Below are 18,482 nucleotides of genomic sequence, written 5' to 3' on the forward strand. Positions count from 1 at the left end.
AGCAGTAACGCATGGTACTTATAGAGTACTTTTCATTTTTCAGATCAGTTTAATACTGCTCCTGGCATACGGTACACTCATCCGTCTCTCTACGTTCGCAGTTGTGCAGCAGAGGCCAGAGCAGCCCTCCCCTCTCTGGCTGGATCAGTGACTGCTCTATATAAATCTGCATATTAAGCAGATCTGGCAATTGTTCAGAGACAGACTTGAGTAAGAGGTGGAAATAAACTTGCTTATAACGGCTCTGCAGGCAGCACTCGGGGGGCACGCCGTTAGAGGCAGTGCGGAGGCTGGTTTGGGATTGTTTTTGCAGTCGGAGACTGGTGATTTCTGTTCGCCTTCTGCCCCCCGCTCCCACCGCCGCAGCCCCCGGGTGAGCGGCCTGAAGGCATCCCGCTGCGCCTGCACGAGGGGCTCGCTCCCGCCGGCCACCCCCCCCGGGCCGGGGGGCACGGCAGGGCGCGGGGCGCGGGCACGGCGGCCGGCAGCTGCCCCTGCCTCCCCCTCCTGCTCCGCCACCGTGCGGAGCGCGCGCGGGGCGGCGGGGAGCGCGCGGGGCGGCAGCCCGCGGGCCGCGCCGGCATTAGCCCCGTGACGGGCGGCCGCGGGAGGGCGGCCGCGGCCCCCCCGCCCCCTGCACGCAGGAAGTTTTTCCGGCCGCGGCTCGGCCCGGCCCGGCGCCCTCCGCGGGGGGAAGCGAGGGAAGTGGCCCCCGTGTGCCGGGCGCCGGGGAGAGACGCGGGGCTGCAGCCCCCAGCCGCCTGCGGGGCGGGGCCGCGTGTGGGGGGGAGCCCGCCGCAGTCCTCCCGCCCGCCCGCCCTCCCTCCCTCAGTGCGCGGGGGCTGCAGTGCCCGCCCGGTCGCCCGCGGGCGGGGGGAGGCGGCCGCGCCCCGGGCTGCAGGGCCCCCCCCCCCCCCGTCGGGCTGCAGGGCCCTCCCCCCGCCTGCAGCCGCCCCCCCCCCCCTCCCCGGCCGCACCCCCCGGGCGGGCGGCGGCGCTCCGCGCGGCCCGGGAGCGCCCCCGTCGGCCCCACCCCGCGGCGGGCCGGGCCGGGCCGGGCCGGCGGAGGGGCGGAGGGAGGGGGCCGGCGCGGGGTGTCTCCGAGCCAGTTCTCGCGGTGCTGGCCAGGCTCAGCCTCCTTCCCCTCCCCGGCGAGCGGTGACTGTGCACGGCGGAGCGGGGAGCGCCGAGCCGGGCGCGGGGGAGCCCGCGCCGCCCCGCCGAGCCCGCAGGGGAGGCCGTCAGCAGCGCGCCCGCCCGGCCCGGCCCGGCCCGGCCGCCCTGCCCCATGCCCCAGCGGCGCTGAGCCTCCCGCAGCCCGAACATGGCCACCACGGCAACGTGCACCCGCTTCACCGACGAGTACCAGCTCTACGAGGAGCTCGGCAAGTACGGAGCCCGCCGCGCCCCGCCGCCCGCCCCGGCCCGGTCCCCCGCCGGCGCTGCCGGGCGCCCTGCGCCGGCTGCCCCGCGGCCGGAGGGCGATTAGCGGCCGCCCTGTAATCCCGCTCCCCGACCCCCCGCCCGCCCCGCGGGGAGAGGTGCTGCGGGGCGCCCCGGCGCCGGGCGGGCTGTCCCCGCGGGCTCCTGTTGCACCCCGGGACTTCCTCCGTGCCCCCCGCGCCCTGCCGGCACCGGGCCGCCGCCTGCTCCTCCCCGCACCGTCTCCCCGCTGCACGCTGCCGCTTCCTTCAGCCGTGTCTGCGCTGGGACACGGCGCTGTTCCTGCGCTGCGATGCTTCGCTCCCCGTTTCCTTGTCCCTGTGGAAGGACCGGGCGCTACTGCACCGCGCTGCTCCCTCCTTCCCTCCCTCCCGCGCCCCGCACTTGCCCCCGCATGGGCAGAGCTGCTGCCGTGCCCAGGACAGGGCTTTTGCGGGGGGACCCAGTGGGACGGGAAGGCAGCGTAGCGACGGGCAGGGTGGGACTGCGGGGAACGGCGCTTTCCGGGGTGCTGCTGCTCCCCCTCCCTCCTTGCGCCAAGTGCTGGGCTCGGCTGCTGCATCGCTCCCCGCCAGCCCCGTGTCCCCGGCCCTCCCCACGCCGCTGCGGCTGTGTGTCGCCCAGCCCGGGCCCCCGTGCTGGTGCTCACCTTGCTGCTTATTGGTCTGTGTGTGGAGGGTGAGGAAGGGGAGGAAAAGGCAGGACTCTGCAGCATCGGGAGGATTCAAGCTATTTTAGGCTCTCTGTAGGGCTAACTTGTCTTGTGGGGTCCTTGTGCGGCTTCCGTTCTTCTTTCTTACACTTCAGATACGTGCATTTGTCCATAGACGCGGTTTCACGTTCCTGGTCTGAAGGACTTAGAATTTTCTGCCAGTTTGCTCTGATTTGTCCTTTTTCCCCTTTGCAGATCTTTCCTCTAAAGGCAGTTATTATTCTTTTCCCACACTGTTTTTTTTGCGTTTTGTTTTTTATTTATTTTTCTTTTTTAAAAGAAGGGACCACTTTCAAGTGCTGATCTGTGTAGTCCTGTAGATTTTGAGTCCCTACCTTTTTGCCTTGCTCTCGCTTGTGTTATCTCTTTTTTTCCTCACAGAAATCCTTCCCTCTTTCTCAGACCTCTTCTCCAAGTGGCTCTTTGGAATAGTTGTAGTAATATCAGTAGCTCCAGCCTGAGAAAATGACCAAAGCCTCATAGCTTCCTACTCACTTCATTAATAGGTACATGCTTATCCCCATTTTGCAGGTGGGCAGAGAGATATAAGAGAACTAGTAACTTCTGCAAAGTGTTGCAGCGATTTTGTGACTGAGCTGGCGCTTGAATGTGGGGGAGCGAGTCCTGGTTCTCTGACGTAGCTGCTGGGGATACTGTCTTCGGGAGATGCGCTTGCGGGCTCGTGTTTGCAGCGTGCTTCTGGGCTGCTTGTCTCCCGTTCTTCAGTCCCGCCACGTCCTGTTTCTGTGCCTGTGCGGTCTCCCTCTCCGTGCCCAGTGTGCTGTTCTTACTGCGCTCTCTGTGAGGGGGCTTGAGGGGGCGTCAGAAGCCTTTAGTACCATATACACTAGGTTTTATTTGCTGATCAGACAGCATGCACTATTCATGTGTTGCTTATGTCCTCGGTGCATCATCTGCCCTGTCTTTAACCTGGCGTGCTCTGGGGATAGAAATTGCCTCTATTGTATTCTCATTTTCAGTTTCATAGCTCCTACCCTCTTTATTTTTCTTCTAGGGGAGCCTTCTCTGTGGTCCGCAGATGTGTAAAGAAGAGTTCATCACAGGAATATGCTGCAAAAATCATCAACACCAAAAAACTGTCAGCCAGAGGTTAGTGTCTCGATCCACCCTTCTTCCTTTTATTCATAGGAAATACTTTGCTGCAGTTGAAGCTGTAAGAATTTTAAGGGGTTTGAAATTGCTTGTCTAAGTTGTTATTCCAGCGTAACAGAATAACTGAGTTGTGAGGCAAGGAGGAGACTGAAAGGAGGTAGCGTAGGGTGATAGACAAATTCCTGGGTTTGGAAATGGACACACTGTGAAGTGATGTTGTCTTTTTTCTTTTTGAGATCTTTCTTCTGCAAGCTGAGCTGGAGGTATGCTTACAGAAGATTTATCTACGTGTATGCGTGTACTGATCACTCATAATAAAGAGAGGTGTCGCAGGCTGATTTTGCTGAATGTCTTTTCTACCTAGGAGATGTGTCTTCCCAGAGCAGATGTGATTATTTTTTGTTTTGAAGGATAGATGCTATGTGCCTTGCTCCTTTCATGCTGTAGTTAAACGTGTTGTGTTTGGAAAGTAACAAGCGTACCTTCAAAGGCCGGAGTAGGTTGGATGGAGAGATCTTGTGAATTTAACTTCTCAACAAATTAGAACAAGTATTTTTTGCTTTCATTTGTTCTGGAGACTTCCAAAACCTGAAACCTGACGGAAGTCTTGTGAAAAGAGGAAAAAAAATCTTAACTCTTCCTCCACGCTGTTTGTCTTCCGTTTTCCAGGGATGTACATATGCACAGAGGGCAGTGTACCTTGTAGTATGCAGGGAATGTGTGTCTTCTAGTGTGCAGGGAATCTCTTAGAGGGGTCAGAGTTTCTTCAGGGGTGGGGTGGGCGAGGGGGAGAATGAGAGAAACTGAACTGCAGTAAAAGGTGCTGAAAGCAGAGAGTGCAACAAGTCAACATGCTGGAGGCATCTGTTTCTAGAAGAGGTGAACAAGACAAGATCCAAGTCCTTAGGGGCCTTTCAGATTTGACAAAATTAATGTGTTATGCCCTTGACTGCCTTGCTAGTTGAATAGATGGCTTAGTTGGGGGGGTTGACTGAGAAGTGGAAAACAAAGCAGCAGGAGGAGGAGGCAAATGATCTTGACAAATTATGTAGAAGTGAAGAATGTTTAGCCTAATCCCTATAAAAGAGAAAAACAGAATATGTGTTCTTTTTGCTGGAATACAAAATGTGATGATAAGAGCAGAAGGCGGCTTGAAGAATGGTGAAAAATTTCCACTTACTGTAGTTTGCATGAAGTAGTGTCAGCAGTGGAGTGTGCTGACGGCGAAGGCTGGGGTGGTTTTTTTGTGGAAGCAAGCCTATGTGATAATGTGTTGTTTCGGTATCCAGCCTGAGTGAGGCCGTGTAAGGCACCAGGCAGTGGAGCCTAGATTGGTTAGGAGGTGGCTGCAGATCCTGTGAGAATTGGTGTCCCCTCCACAGACAGGTGACAGTGCCTGCTGATGTAGGTGGGATATCCAATCTCTTGAGTTAAAAATTAGTCCAAGTTAGTATGGGAGAGGTTTGAAGGGTCGCTTTGCTTTGCTGATGGCTGTTAATGCTGTGTTTGCTCCGCAGAGCTCTCCCCCTGTCCATCCTGTAGGGAGGACTAAAGCTTAGGAGAGCCATCTTCTCACACGCTAGTGGACACAAGCCTGCTTAGAGAAGGGAGAGGGTAGCTTGATCAATTAGTTGCAAATGAGGAACCGTTTCCTTTCAAAGGAGGTGGTATTGGAGTTATCTCTGGAGATAAGAAAAATGGAGAAAACTGCGGGATGAATAGAGTTGAAACAAAGTTCAGAAACATATTAGCAGAAGTCTAAAAGTAGCAAAAGAACTGATTGAGTCAGTTTTTAAGTCTTTGGGCACCTAATGAGTTACAGAGGGAGCAACATATAGTTGCTAATTGTTTTTCATATTAAGGTGGTGACAGTTTTATGACCCAGCAAGTAGGAAAAGTAAGTATGCATGGATACAGGCCATGTTTTGGTCTACTGCTTACTTTCTAGATTTCATTCCTTCCTTTAAATAAAATACATTGGGGAGGCTGGCCTGGTCCTCAGCTATATAACTCGAGGCAGCTGGCAATGACTTACTTACAAAGGTATTGGTTAGATAGAGGGCAGGTGTGGGGAGAGCCGAGAAAGGAAATGGGTGTTTCTGCTAGTACAGAAGAATATCAGAAACCATGGACTGATCAGGTTACCTTGAAGCCTTATCTGAGGACTGCATTTACAGTGGAAAGTGGACGGTGACTTCAGCTGAATATATAGGTTCCTCAGTTATTCCAGCTGTGTTCGCTGGTAGCTCAAGTGGCTAGTACAAAAACAGACCGAGTATTTTGATAGGAACTTAGTGAACTCATGTTGGAATCGGTCTTTAAAGCACTGAAGGAAAAATGTGTGCTATTTAAACTATGCAGCTGTAAATCAGTGATTAGGGAGATTCGATTCAGCAACCTGAAAATGTAAGTCTCGGGGAAAGGCATTTTAGAAAGCTGCCTGACTCAGGAGAATTACGGCGTTAATTCTGCTGTATCTGGCTATATGTTGCCTGATGCTTCCTTCCCCCGAGCTGGCACCTCTCCCTGGGGAGGCCACGTCTCTGCCCGGCAATACGACGGGCACGGGGCTCTCCCGTGCGCCCAGCTGTCGCGCAGGTGCGCCCACCCTCCTGACCTGCCTCCCACCCTGCTGGTTTTCTTTTAGGCCTGGTCGCAGCACCAGAATGTCCCCTCATGTGGGGACACCCTGCCCCTCTCCAGCTTAAGCACAGCTATGTTGAACGTTTTGTACCTTCTCTAGCAGAATTTGAACGTGTAGGGTTACCTGATGTAGTAACTGCTACTTCAAGAGCCAGCATCTTGCTGCTGCTAAGTATGACTAGCCCGTTGCTGTTTCACAGAGTTTTGTCTGCTGTAGGGCTTCCCTTGATTATGTCCAGGGAAATGATAACAAAGCCTTGCTCCCCTTCTGCAGTACTTCCTGTTGCCTTTATTTTTCAAGACTCTTGATGAAGAAGTACTAGATAGCTGACAGGGAAGAGCTGAATAGCTTGCTGTATGTAGCTGAAAAGGAGGAAGAGGAACGCTTCAGGGTGAATTGTGCGCGTTTAAAGGGTTCTGTATTACTTGACGTGTTTATCAAACTGTTTTCTTAACGCCGTAGAGTTGAAGAGGCATGGTGCTGTTACAGGGCTTCTCTGGGAAAGCAAGGAGGATGAATGTGGTGCTGGTCTTTGAAGGGCGGTCCTAACAACTTCAGTCTCGTAAGCTTCACCCTTTGTAAAATATGAAGTCAGATGTTGAGAGGAGAGTTTCTCATTCTCTGTTGTCTGATTTTTGGATGGCTGTTCTGTCTTTTTTAATAAATCATGTCAGTGAGAGCTGGTATAGATTAAAATTCATATTTTGGCTTTAATGAAATATTTGCTATTATTCATGTTGTGTTGATACTTAAGACTGCCCAGTGAAGAGTATGCCAAGAACTTAAATTTCAAATGGGGGCCAAATGATCGTGGAAAGGGAGGGGAAACAGACTTTACCTTAGTCAGCATCCAGCTGAGATAGAAGAGCAGTTGTTGTTACACATGGGGGGAAACGCAGTGCTTCAGCCATCTGAAACTCGAAAGGGATGGAACACATGGGCTTTTACCAGAGCTTTGAGCAGAGGGAACTAATAACTAATTTTTTGGAAGCTGTCTTGTGGGTGGCACCAGCATACTTTTGAACATGAAAATTCATAGCAAATAGTGCTTCAGTTCCCGGGCAGCAGTGAAGTTCAAATAAAGTAGAATCGCTTGCAGTGATCAAAAGGATCAAGAGAGAAGCAGTAGCTTTAGTAGCAGTAGGGAAACATCCAGGGTTTGACTCTCCAGCATATACTTAAAGGCAGTCCTGCGTTGGAAAGAGGTGGTCAGAGCTCTATCCTGTGATAATTTTTAGGGTGTTGTTTATTCCAAATAGTATATAGTGATCCTACCACCATGTGTCGGATTTTTGGCCCTTGTTTTTTAGGGTGGGGGGTGTGGCAATCTCTGTGCTTTACAGCAAATTTCATTTGCTGCTGAAAATCTGTATCTTTCAACTCTTGCAAGTAACATCTCTTGATGGGGGGAAAAAAGAAAGCAAAGCAGTTGTCTTGGAAGTTAGACCGCTTCACTGCTTTCTCATTACTGTGGCTTTGCTCCGGCCGGTGGAATAAAGAGGTAGATTCTCTCCCTGCTCTCCAGCTTTCCAGATTTGTAAACCAGGTCAAAATTTGCAGTCTACCCAGTTATTTTGTTGTTGTTCCTGTAGGAGAGTATGCGGTCTGTGGGAGGAGCAGGGAATTACTTCTGTGTATCAAACCCCATCAGGAAAAAAGCTCTCTTTGCACTTCCGACTCAGCTTTTTTTCCATACACCTCTCTTGTCCTCGCTTTCAGTGCCGTAAGTGATTGCTGATTTGGGCTTTACAGTATGTTTTGTTGGAGGCATCAATAGTAGTTTCCCTGGACGCTGAAACGTTGAGCTTGAATACTGCAGAGGAAGTTCAGCAGCATCAGTCCCGAACCTCTGTCTTGATCTGTTCTCAGCCAGTATTTGCGTTAGGACCCTCTGGGACTGCTCTTGTGGCTGCCAGGTTTAAAGTCTGCTGTGAGCTACAGCAAACCTGCTTGAATTAGCTGCACGCAGCGGTGGTGCACTGCAGCCTGGCAGATCGGCTCTGTGTGAAAGCGAGGGAAGCCCAGCACACCGGTCACAGATGGCCGAAGCACAAATCCAAACTGGTGTAGAAATGTCCTGTAATAGGTGTCCTCTGCATGTGCCTGTGTTTGTAGGTTGGGGACAAATGTCCTTTCCTGCAGAGGATGGCGAGTCAAACTGTGTCTGCTCAGTGTACTTGCGGAGCAGCCAAATCAGGTTTGGTCATTTGGGTGGGAGAGGGGCTGCCTCTCCTGCAGGATGGGCCTTAGGCTGAGCGGGAAGCGCTTTGCTGCATCCCAGCTCCTCCTCCTCCTCCCCTCTGCTGCCTTTCAGGAGTCTAAGATGCTGTGATTAACGGCTGGACTCGATGATCTAAAGGTCTTCTCCAACCTAAACGACTCTGTGATTCTGTGATCAGCTGCAGCGACGGTTGGGGATTTTTTGGGGTCCTTGCGCACGAGGAGGGATGCGGAGAGCAGAGCAGCGTGCACTGCACCCCCCCCCCGGAGTGCTGTGTGCGGCTGGGGGCTGCCTGGCGGGGCGACTGTACGGGCTGGGGGCTGCAGGGGAGGAAGCGATCGGTGAGGTGGCTGCATGGATGGCGAGTGGCTGAACTCTCCGCTTCGCACCGCAGCACACATGCGTGCGGCGAGGGGTGGCGGGGGGGGCTGCTCTGCTGATGTCAGAAACTGCAGCCCTCTACTTCTGCCAGCAGCCTGCCTCCCCCCCCTCCTCCTCCTCGCCGCCTCTGCCTGCAGCCCTGCTTAGGGGAAAAGGGGCTCAAGCAGTGTACTTCACTAGGGGAAATTTCACTGGAAGAGGTGTTTGGGGGAGAGGAGGGGTGTGTGTAAAAGGAGAGACCCTGACCTTGGAGGAGAGGCTGGGGCTGGGAGCTTGGTGGGAAGATGCCGGGGATCAGCCTGGCTTTTCGCCTGCCCTACGCACTGATGCAGGCAGGAGAGCGCCCTGGTGTGAGAGCCAGCAGAGATTGGCAGGGTGGCGAGCGGTGGAAGCCTTGCATTTGCTGTGGCTTGCTGTGGCCAGAAGCTGGCTTCCTCCTGTTGTGAATGTCGGTGATGGTTGGGGTTACCCCAGGTTGCCTCTCAGTTTACACTGTATATTTTATAAAGGAGTTGGAACAGAGCAGGCAGGATTTCAGCTCATGTCTGTCTTCTGAGTGGTCACATTGAGTATTAAATTTCCAGCGTTAACAATGAGGAGGGGGGGAAGTGCGCACACAGATTGGGCAGGAGCTCCTACAGCCTCTGTGCGAGGTTGGAGAAAGGGGCTTGGCGAGAGAGTTGGGTTTCTTATTTCCCCAATATAAACTGGATTTGTGTACAGCGGAGATGTGATTCAACTGACTCCCATGTGTGTCCCGAAGCCCTGGGCTTTAGAGCATTTACCCTGATCAGCAAGCCACGATTGAAATATTCCCAGGTGTCCCTCCAGCGAAGAGCGGGATGTCCAGCACACTTCAGATGTTTGGGGCAGGGAGAGCTACTTGAATTTCTTGTAAGGGCCCAGTGCCAAAGCTGTGGGGTTTATTTGTTGGTTTTGGGGTGTAGCGTGGAAATTTCACTGCCTCCAAATTTAATCCTCTGGACAGTGCCAAAACCATAACTGCCAGAGAGGACTCGTCTGTGGATTGTAAAAAAATTTCTGAAGAGTGCTTCATTCTCCCTGCACACATCTTCCCACTCCCCCCCCCCCCCCCCCCCCCAAAAAAAAAATAAGGTGGGTTAACATCACTGGTTTGAGAGGACTATGAGTATCTTTTTGTTCCCTTCCATGTCGTGAAAGTGTTTTAGTTTTTCTGGCCCTGCAAATTGGGTGAAGACAGTTTATAAAGGGGAAGCACACTAATATACAAATCTCTCTGCTGTGCCACCTATGAACACCATCTATCTGCTTCACAACCCTGACAACCAGGGCATCACCCTTTTTTTCATTAGTTTTGGCTTCTTACCTATTTTGGTGTTTCAGGTGTGTTTTTTTTTCTTTCCTCTGTTGTTGAAACCTGCTGGTTTTCACCAACATAATTGACTTCAAAAAAAAAAAGTTAATCTGCCAGTGTTTGACAGTGAGCTACTGCTGTTGGCTTGACTGAGGGGGGAGAGGGCAATATCAGCTGGCACCAGGATCGCCAGCACAGGAAAGAAGCCTGGAACATTGTAAAAAGCAATGTGGAGTACCTCCCCTTGTTGTGTGTTTGCCTGCAACAGAGTGATGTCAGTGCTCAGAGCAGTTATACTGGGGGAAGCAGAGGTGCGTTGGTTTCTGATGGGCAAATGAGTACCTAAAATTTTCAGGTGCTCTCTGGATAGTTTTTTTTTTAGTGTGTAGGGGAAATGTCAATGTAACAACTGTAGTTCCAGCTTTCTTCCCTTGTTTTAATTTGAATTTGTTTTGAATGTTGTCTCTTGTGGATCAGTTACTTTAACTGGTAACTGTATTAATCTATAATGCTTTGATTGAAATGTCCCTTTAGTAATGATGCTTTACACTCTTCCTTTCCTCCCAGAGAATACTGCAGAATTCCTGTTGCTCCCACTTGTTAGATGAGCAGGCTGGGGAGGATGGGGGTTGGTGCAAGCGGGTAATTCCCAACAACTCTGAGAATAATTCAGGGATGTAAGGAGAACTGATTGATATTGTATCTTGCCTTTTTATGACGGGTCAGGAAAGGAGGAGATAAGTGTAGCTTTCGTCCTGGTGTCAGGATCCGTCTCGCTCTGCTCCTGGCAGAGTCAGGAGGAGAATTCCCTGTCTTTGAGATGTGAGTAAATGTGATGACCTTTGAGAGAATGCGTGTGTGTGTATAGATGTGATAGTGTGCTCTCAGCACTTTTGCGTTCTGTTCCTGAGAGCATGAGGTACAGATTTCTCCAAAGCAGTGACCCGCTGCCCTGCTGTTTCAGTCCAAAGTTCCCATCTTGAGTTGTCTGTCATCCAAGCACCCGCAGCTCTGGGCTGTCTCGTCTTTCCTGTGGCTGGAGTCTGCTTGGCAGTGACACTGGGACGAGTCCAGGCTAGTGTCCTGCTTCTGAGAAGGGTGCTAGCGAACCTCTTCCCTTTGCTAGAAGGCACAGGTGGTTGGGCTGTTAAACGCAAGACCCGTTTTCTCCAGGGCAGCAAAGGTAGCGTCTCTCTTTGTAGTGCTGCTGTTAGAGTAATTCTGCGAGTCCCAAAAGTTCAGCTGAGAGCTGTCTCGGAGAAAAGAGTAGGCATTGTGGGAATGAGGACATAGTTAATTTAAAAGAAAAACAAAATCCATGCAAACACGTCTCTGGGGAAGGAAGGTGCCCGCAAAGATGAGCCTGGGAGTGGGTATAGCGCTCTGCAGGCCTACCGAGCCAACCACTAAATGGCAGAGAAGGCAGGGAGCGGCAGCCTGCCTGCTGTGGAAGAGCTGCTGGGTTATCTCTGGGGGCTGTTGCCATGATGACAGTGGCAAACAGGGACTGAAAAATTTACCAGATGCATGTGAGCCAGAGGATTAAACTTTCTCATAGGAGGGAAGGGAGGGGGTGGAGGAGGAGGGCGGGTGATGATGTATTATCTAAGGACAGCATCCTAGTGAGAAATACCAGGCTCGCTGTCCTGTAGCCGCTGGGATGGCAGGGGGGAATGTGGACTGGCATTCCTCCTCCAGTGTAAACGCTGGGCAGCGCTGCTCTGACTGATTCCCTCTTGGAAGAGGGGGTGGATGCACCCCACTTGCGCTGGGTAGATTGGCAGGGTTCACGTTGTTGTGGCAGGTGAAGCGTAAGATGTGGGGAAGGGGGTCTCTCTCTCTTTTTTTGGCCTTTTTCTATTCCTTATACCTACAAATAACTCTAGCTCTCTACTCTATGCTTAGAGCTTTTCCCCATCAGAGTTGGTGCAAATAATCAAGTTTCAGTGTTGCCTGCAGGTCTCAGACTATTGAACACGAAGCTAACCAGCCTGCACTAGTGTTACTGATAATGCAAGGCTGTTGTCATTGAAAATGTCTAATGTGAAACCGTGTCAGTGCTGTTAAGGCTAGTACAGGTCTTGACCCTGCGCACTGCTTTTGTCCCCGCTGGTTCCCCTTCCCAGAGCTGGAGTGGTGTCCCTGCGTGTCAGAGCTGATAGCGCGGTGGGGAAGGCCCGGGTGGTGGGTCAGTAGTGCGTCAGGGAGGCTAGGCTTGGGCAGTTGGCCCTCCGCTGGAGTCTGAGGGAAGTCCTATCACTAACCTGTGCTAGACCTTCCTCTGTGGGGGCTGACCGTTACAGGGACTGGTCCTAGAAGAACCAGTGATTTTCAGTTGGCTGGGGAGCAAGGAGCTGGTGAGGGGGTTTCTGCACTCAGTGCCCCAAATCTCAGTGCCCCGTAGCTCAGAAGGTGGTACCGCTTGGTTGTTTGCAGTACTACAAGTAGCACTGCTTTTGCAGGCTGTTTCAGGAAAGGCTTATCTGGTCATGCCCGGCAAACCTCTGAGCAGCAATGCACGTACTGACGTAAAATGTTTCTCCGCAGATTTAGTAAGATAAAATTGTGGTAATTAAAGCTGGTGTCTTTCTGTAAGAGCTTCTTCAACTTAAAACATTTATTTATGAAATGACTGATTAATATATGTGGAAATAAATGGCATAGGTCTTTCCTACTAGCGCAAATCCCATGGGCTTTTTACACCCCTGTGAATACAGGCTGTGAGCGAGAACAAGGATGTTAAGGCTCCAAAGCCAGTTCCTGAAAGCTTGTGGAAAGGACTCTTTCGCTTCCCTCACTTCCACTCTTCTTCTAGGCACATGAGATAACTGATGTAGGCTGTAGCTTGTCTAGTGCAGTAATGCAGTATTCGGATGTGCTTTATCTTCTGCTGTTACTGTGTCATCTCTGTAAATCAGTTGGTGTAGAGTGTGGTAAGTGATAGCCGTGAAGAGAGACGTGTAATTTCTTGATGTTGAAGACAACTCTCCTTTGAAGGAGGCGGCTTTCTCAATCCCAGGGGAGTGGCGAGAAAAGAAGCAGTTGGACACAGCCTGAAGTCTGAGGTGAAAAAAGGAGGGAGAAGAGCTAGAAAGTTTTCAATTTAGGTGCACTGTTTTTTTTCTTTTCTTCCTCTAAGCCCTCTTCTTTTACAGGTGGGAGTAAGCATAAGGTAGCTGAAGAAGGTGAGTTTTACCCTGACTTCTCTATTGAAGGAGATTATTTCCTGATCCTGTTGCTTTGTTCCAAATCTGCCATACCTTCCGCAGGGTCTGCAGTTGGTGGTCTTGCTTCTGAGCCAGGGGTCTCCTTGTCTGTGCAGCAGCATACAGTCAGCGCGTTAAGTTCCCCACAGCTCTGGAGGTGTGCGAGATGTGTGCGTTGATCCTGCTGCTGTGCTTGCTGCTACAGACCTGATGTCATATACCTAACTTGAAATGTGACTTCAGTGCTTTCTCTGGGACACACTTACTAGATGCACCTCTCAAAGAGCATGGGTACCCTGGAAGCTTTTGCAGGGAAAACAGCTTGTTAAACCTCCTCTTGTGCTCGTCTCCAGTGCCTGCCAAATATACTTAGCATTTCTGCTGTAGTGGAGCATCTGCCATTCTGAAAATGTCCATATGTATCTTGGGGTTTTTCTGGTTGGTTTCTTATGTTGTTTTGTTTTGTTTTTTTCTTCTTACCTCCTTGTGTCCAAGCATATAACATTTCATGGGTGATGGGCCAAGAAATCACCCAGGGTGGCTGGAGGAAAAGATAGATGTGGAAGAAGGAAGTCATCTTTAGTGCCTCCTGTAATCCACAGGGACTTGCCGGAAGGCTGTTTGTGGAGGCTAATAGAGAGTCTAGCCTTGTGATGCCAAGCAGGAGTTCTTTGTTGGTCGCCCAAAGAGTGGTACACTGTTACGTTTAATTTTGCCTGCCTCGGGGCCTCTCCATGTAAGCTTTGGGTATCATATGTCCTCTGTTGAGATTGTGTCGCAGAGATTGGGAGAGTTTACGTTGTGCAGCTTTGTTTTATAACTGGTGCCAGTGCAGAGACAAAGCTCAATCATGACGGATGTGCTTCTTCAGTGCAAGTTAAAGTAGTGATTCATAGCTCTTGTGTTACTTTAAATATTCCTGATTTCTGGAGTGTGGGATTGAAAAGTGACTTCCAGCTCTGCCCATTTTTGTTTGTTTTGCATGTCATCTGGCCTAGAATCTGCCCGCTCTGCAGATTAGGAGATTGTGTTGCGTCTACTGCTTGCTATGAAGTTGCCCAGATTAGGATTTTCAGTGTTGCCTGATCAGTGCAGAGCAATCATCCACAGCCTTCTCTGTCTGTCTGAATTGCTCTTGCACTTAATAAGGATCATGTAGAGTGAAGTGTTGGTCAGCTCGTCCTTTGTGTGGAAGCACTTCTACAGCAGCAGACTGGGAGTCGAGCTCTCATAACGCACTTGTCTCCCAGACAGCCACATTCAGCATCAGAGATGTGAAAAAAGAGGAACGAGGTAGTTAGCACTTTAGATTGCCATTATCAAATATTGCTGACAAGCCTAGGTGACTCTGGCTACTGCTAGCAGCTTATGTTGCTGCAGAGCTGGTTACCCAGCTTTAAGGAAGAGCATTATGCCTCAGTTACCCTTTCTGGCTGTGTACACTTAGTTTCTTCAGTGGTCCCAAAGATGAGTTTTAAAAGCTTTCCCTCCCACTGCCTCACAAATGGTCAAGAAGTTTCTTGACTTTCCTAGGCTTTTCAGCCTGCCCATCTCCCTGATGAAATATGAAATGTTAACTGCTGAAGTTTTTTTTCTCATTTGAAAAACACAGCTAAAATTCCTTCCCCATCTTGGAAACAAACCTCAGGTCCCTCTGATGCAGTTAGCTTATCTGAAGGGGTGGTGGGGGCCAGCTTGGGGACAAGGAAACAAGCAGCTCAGCTGAGCCAGAGCAGTTTATATTCTTCCTTCTGCATCTCTGAATTCCTGGATCCTGCATTGCAGTGACTTGGCACTGCTGAGACCTGCCTCCCTGCCACACTGTTACCTTGCCTGCTAACCGGCTGTAGCCTGATATTTATTTAACTGGTTCATCCAAACCCACCGACACCTGATGCGATCAGCTGATGGGGAGAAGAAAGGAGGTTGTGCCCAGAAATGAGCTCCCTTGGTGGGATTTATCTTTAAGCTGTGCGCTTCAGGACCCTGTGTGTGTAGTGGGATTGAGATGGAGTTGCTGGAGTTCTTGCGCAGGCCGTAGTCTCCGTGTGTGCGGCGGAGGAGTCACCGGTATGGCACGGCTGCGTCGCCTTCGGAGCAGCTCTGTGCCCTACCCTCTTGCTTACTGCATGTCTGCTTTAAGAGGGTTCATCTGCAATGCAGCTGTTAGTGGGGAAGCTCGGTAAATCAAGAGGGAGCGAGCCCAAGCGAGCCCTCTGGGTCCTCCCCATAGCACAGGGAAACTTGGTCAGAAAGGCTTTTTGCAGGAGGAGGAGGAGAAAGGGATGGCAGAACAGCGCTGATGCGAGGAGCCCCTCCTTCCTGTGCCTGTGCCTGCACCGGCTGCTCAGGAGCTGGAAGACATGTGGAAGGCACAACGGGCAGCAGCCCTGGAACTGGGAAATCCTGTCATGCTTCTCCTCTCCTCACTCCGCCACAGAGTCTAACCAGGTGTTTGCGTAGGGCTGTCCCTGCCAGGATGTCTCTATTGCACACTCCCTTCTAACACAGGATGTCCTGTAACAACTCGGAGCGTGTGAGCTTCTGCATGCAACTCGAAGTGCACAGAGCCCTCGTGAGCCGTGAGTTTGTTCCTGTGCCCTCCCCCATTGCACAGGCAGCCGCTGCCTGGTGCGAGGGGGTGATGCCAGGGAGGAAGCCCACAGGTGAAGCGCCGGGGCTGCGTGGGTGGTGTGCCTGGCAGGCTGGGCACTGCTGCGGAGTGACTTGGTACGAGGAGGAGGAGAGGGGCCGTGTGCTGTGGTAGCCCTGCTGCAAGCGGGGCTCTCCGAGGGGGAGCTCTGCAGAGGTTGCAGCCCCTCAAGCGCATGTCGGGGAAGCTGGCCGGGGAGTGTGTGGCTTTGAGCACATGGTGAGGAGTGGGTGCCTTGATGTTCTGCTTTTCCTCTGCCCCTTTGCTTCTCCAGTGTGCAGAAGCCCTGTAAAAGACTGCCTGGGTATCAGCCATGCTTGGGAACACTTGTAGGATTGCTTGCTGGTTCCCCAGCTGCGAGATTCTGAGGGTATTCTGGTGAAAAAAGTCCTCTGTGGTTAAGTAGCTGGGAAGCGTGATGCCTCCCCACAGGGATACCTGAAGTGCCATGGGCCAGAGCTGGAGAGGGCTCCACGGGACCTTCCTCAAAAGTGACTGCAGCTGGGGAGAGTGCGTGCTCCTTTTCACGCTGGTGCTTAGCAGGCAAGGCTCCCTCCTTCACTGCATTTAGAAGGATTCGGGGCAGACTTGGTTTTGGGTTTCTTCTTTTGTTTCTTTATTTCCAACTGGGAGAGCATTCTCTGTTGACAGTCTTTGGTGATGCAAGAGAAATCGGTGTATGATTCACCACCTGCTTTTCCTCCTCTGTTTCCTCTCTCCTGTTTGCACGGGCATTCATTGTCCCTCTCATAACTGAGTTGTACTAACCATGTATAAGCAATGCTCCCTCCCCTTTTGCTGGGGGACTGGCTGACTTGTAAGAAGTTATTTTTAGGGTTTGCTTCCTGGGATATTCTACCCGTGGCCAGTTATGGTGATGAAAATGTCACTGAGATGCAGGAAGGACTCCCAGCTCATTGCTAGCATGCTTGATATTTCTGTTGTAAGGGTGTTCATGGGGGACATGAGTCCCTTACCACTACATCACCTGTGATTAGGGAGACGGCCACAATGACTGTGCAGCATGACTCCCTGTGAAAAGCACACTGAGCTTCTAAGGTGATAGATCATGTTGCAACTGAATTGGCCCGGGGGAAAAAAAAAATAAGAGAAAGGGAAGGGGAAGAAAAAAGCCTGCCTTTGTTGCACTGGAGTTTGTTTTTGCCGTTTTTCTTTCTTCTGCAAAGGGATGTCAGTGGTGCAGAGCTGTGTGTCAGTGTACAGGGCTGTCCCTAACAGGGAGTTTGTTCCCTGTGCTGGATGTATTGGGTTGCACTGGGCTGCTGCCAAATGCCTGGTCTAGACTAGAGGAGGTGTGTGCTTATTCTTTTTAAATGCTTCTCCCACCCCAGATCTGTGGCTTGCAACACCTGAAAAAGTAGATCTTTATGGCAGCTATAGCTAGCAAAGCATGAATGTAATGCGGGCAAATTACACAGCCCAGCTGAGCAAGGCCGTGGGGTGACAACATAGAGTCTTTGGTGGTAGTGTTGGCTTAAGTAGCACCTGCCTCTTTCTCTGGAGATGTCTGTTCTGTCCTCTGTATCACAGCAGGTCTCTCTCCTGTTCTGTCTCATCCATTCAATCAGAAAACCAAGCTCAGAAGAACCCTTCAGTAAGGAATTATTGAAGTGATGGGGATGGGAAGGCATTTGGCTTTCAGATTGGTTTCTCGGCGCACCCATGGAAGTGGTTGCTTGGGTGTAGCTCTGGGAACCAGGATTTCCTGCAGTTGGGACTGAGCAGGGTGCATGTGGAGTGGTGTGTTAGTGCATCAGACCGCTGGTGTGGAGATGGCCCTTGTGTGCTCCCAGCTGCTGCGTGGACTTACTGATGCGTGGTGGCTTTTGCCCTTTTGTATAGACGTGTTTTGGTGGCTCTGCTATAGGTGATACTGGTGTGGCGCATATGCGCATTTTAAGTCTTCTCTCACTGAAATTTCTTGGTAGCCTGCTCTGTATTTACAGCTTGCCCTGCTTAATTTAACTTTAGCTTAGTATCGCTAGGGGAACTTAGTCTTAAAATAGGTGGTTTGGCTTTTTTTTTTTAATTATTCTAATCCTCTGATACTTGGTGTTTCTTCTTGGCAGAAGAGTGTATTTCCACAGAGGTATTATCCCTTTTAGAGGGGAGTCATTCAGCACATGGGTGCAGAACCATTCATTTTCCTTTTAGTTTACCCCTCTTGTTCATGTCCCTCAAATACCAAATCAAGGCAGCATTTCCAGCATCCTTCCCTCTCTCACGTGGTTGGAACAGCTAAAAAAATAAGTGATGAATATAGGCTTGCTGCTGCATGACATGGGCCCCAGAACGTGTCTCGTGCAGTGAAGAATGGCATTCTGCTGAATACCAGCGTTAGCAGCATGCAGAAATTCTGTGGTTTTGTTTCCCTCCCAAGCTCCCATCTTTTGGGTTCAAACATAGATTTCCTTGGCTTGTTCAAAAGTAATCCAACTGTTTAATGACCAGTGGCTGCATTATCATATAGCATTTGATTCAAGGGCCACGTCGTACAGATGTGTGGTTGGAAAACGGGACTGGATGCAGTAGGTCTGCCTGGACAGCCCTGACAGTGATGGCTGAATTGAGGCGTGTCAGGGTTGTGCAAGAAGGAGCCTGTCCTGCACAGGACGGCCTTATGGCTCCTCTTCCTATGTTGGTAAAGGTGGAGTGAATGCCAGGAACTTCCAGGTAGGGTTTTCCCCAAGGTTTTGTTAGTAGGGATTTGCTCTCTTCTATGGAAAGGGATGGGTCTTTAGTCTTGTTCTCC

General features: G+C 51.2%; 1 protein-coding gene across 12 annotated transcripts in view; it reads left to right on the forward strand.

The window, feature by feature from the left end:
- Positions 1-1,153: 1,153 nt before the first annotated feature.
- CAMK2G (calcium/calmodulin dependent protein kinase II gamma) overlaps positions 1,154-18,482 on the forward strand; it is a 120,189-nt gene continuing 102,860 nt past the window's right edge. For 8 of the 12 annotated variants that reach the window (XR_012663101.1, XR_012663103.1, XR_012663105.1 and 5 more), the window contains exons 1-2: positions 1,174-1,389; positions 3,171-3,265. Coding sequence is in view for 7 of the 12 variants with exons in the window: in XM_075109439.1 (XP_074965540.1) it covers positions 1,325-1,389; positions 3,171-3,265 (160 nt within the window). In the remaining 5 variants the exon portion in view is untranslated. Of the gene's footprint in view, positions 1,390-3,170; positions 3,266-18,482 lie in introns of all 12 variants that reach the window. The other 4 variants (XM_075109447.1, XM_075109442.1, XM_075109444.1 and 1 more) reach the window with 3 other exon arrangements.

The sequence above is a fragment of the Phalacrocorax aristotelis genome, chromosome 14, assembly GCF_949628215.1.
Source record: "Phalacrocorax aristotelis chromosome 14, bGulAri2.1, whole genome shotgun sequence".
Lineage (NCBI taxonomy): Eukaryota > Metazoa > Chordata > Aves > Suliformes > Phalacrocoracidae > Phalacrocorax > Phalacrocorax aristotelis.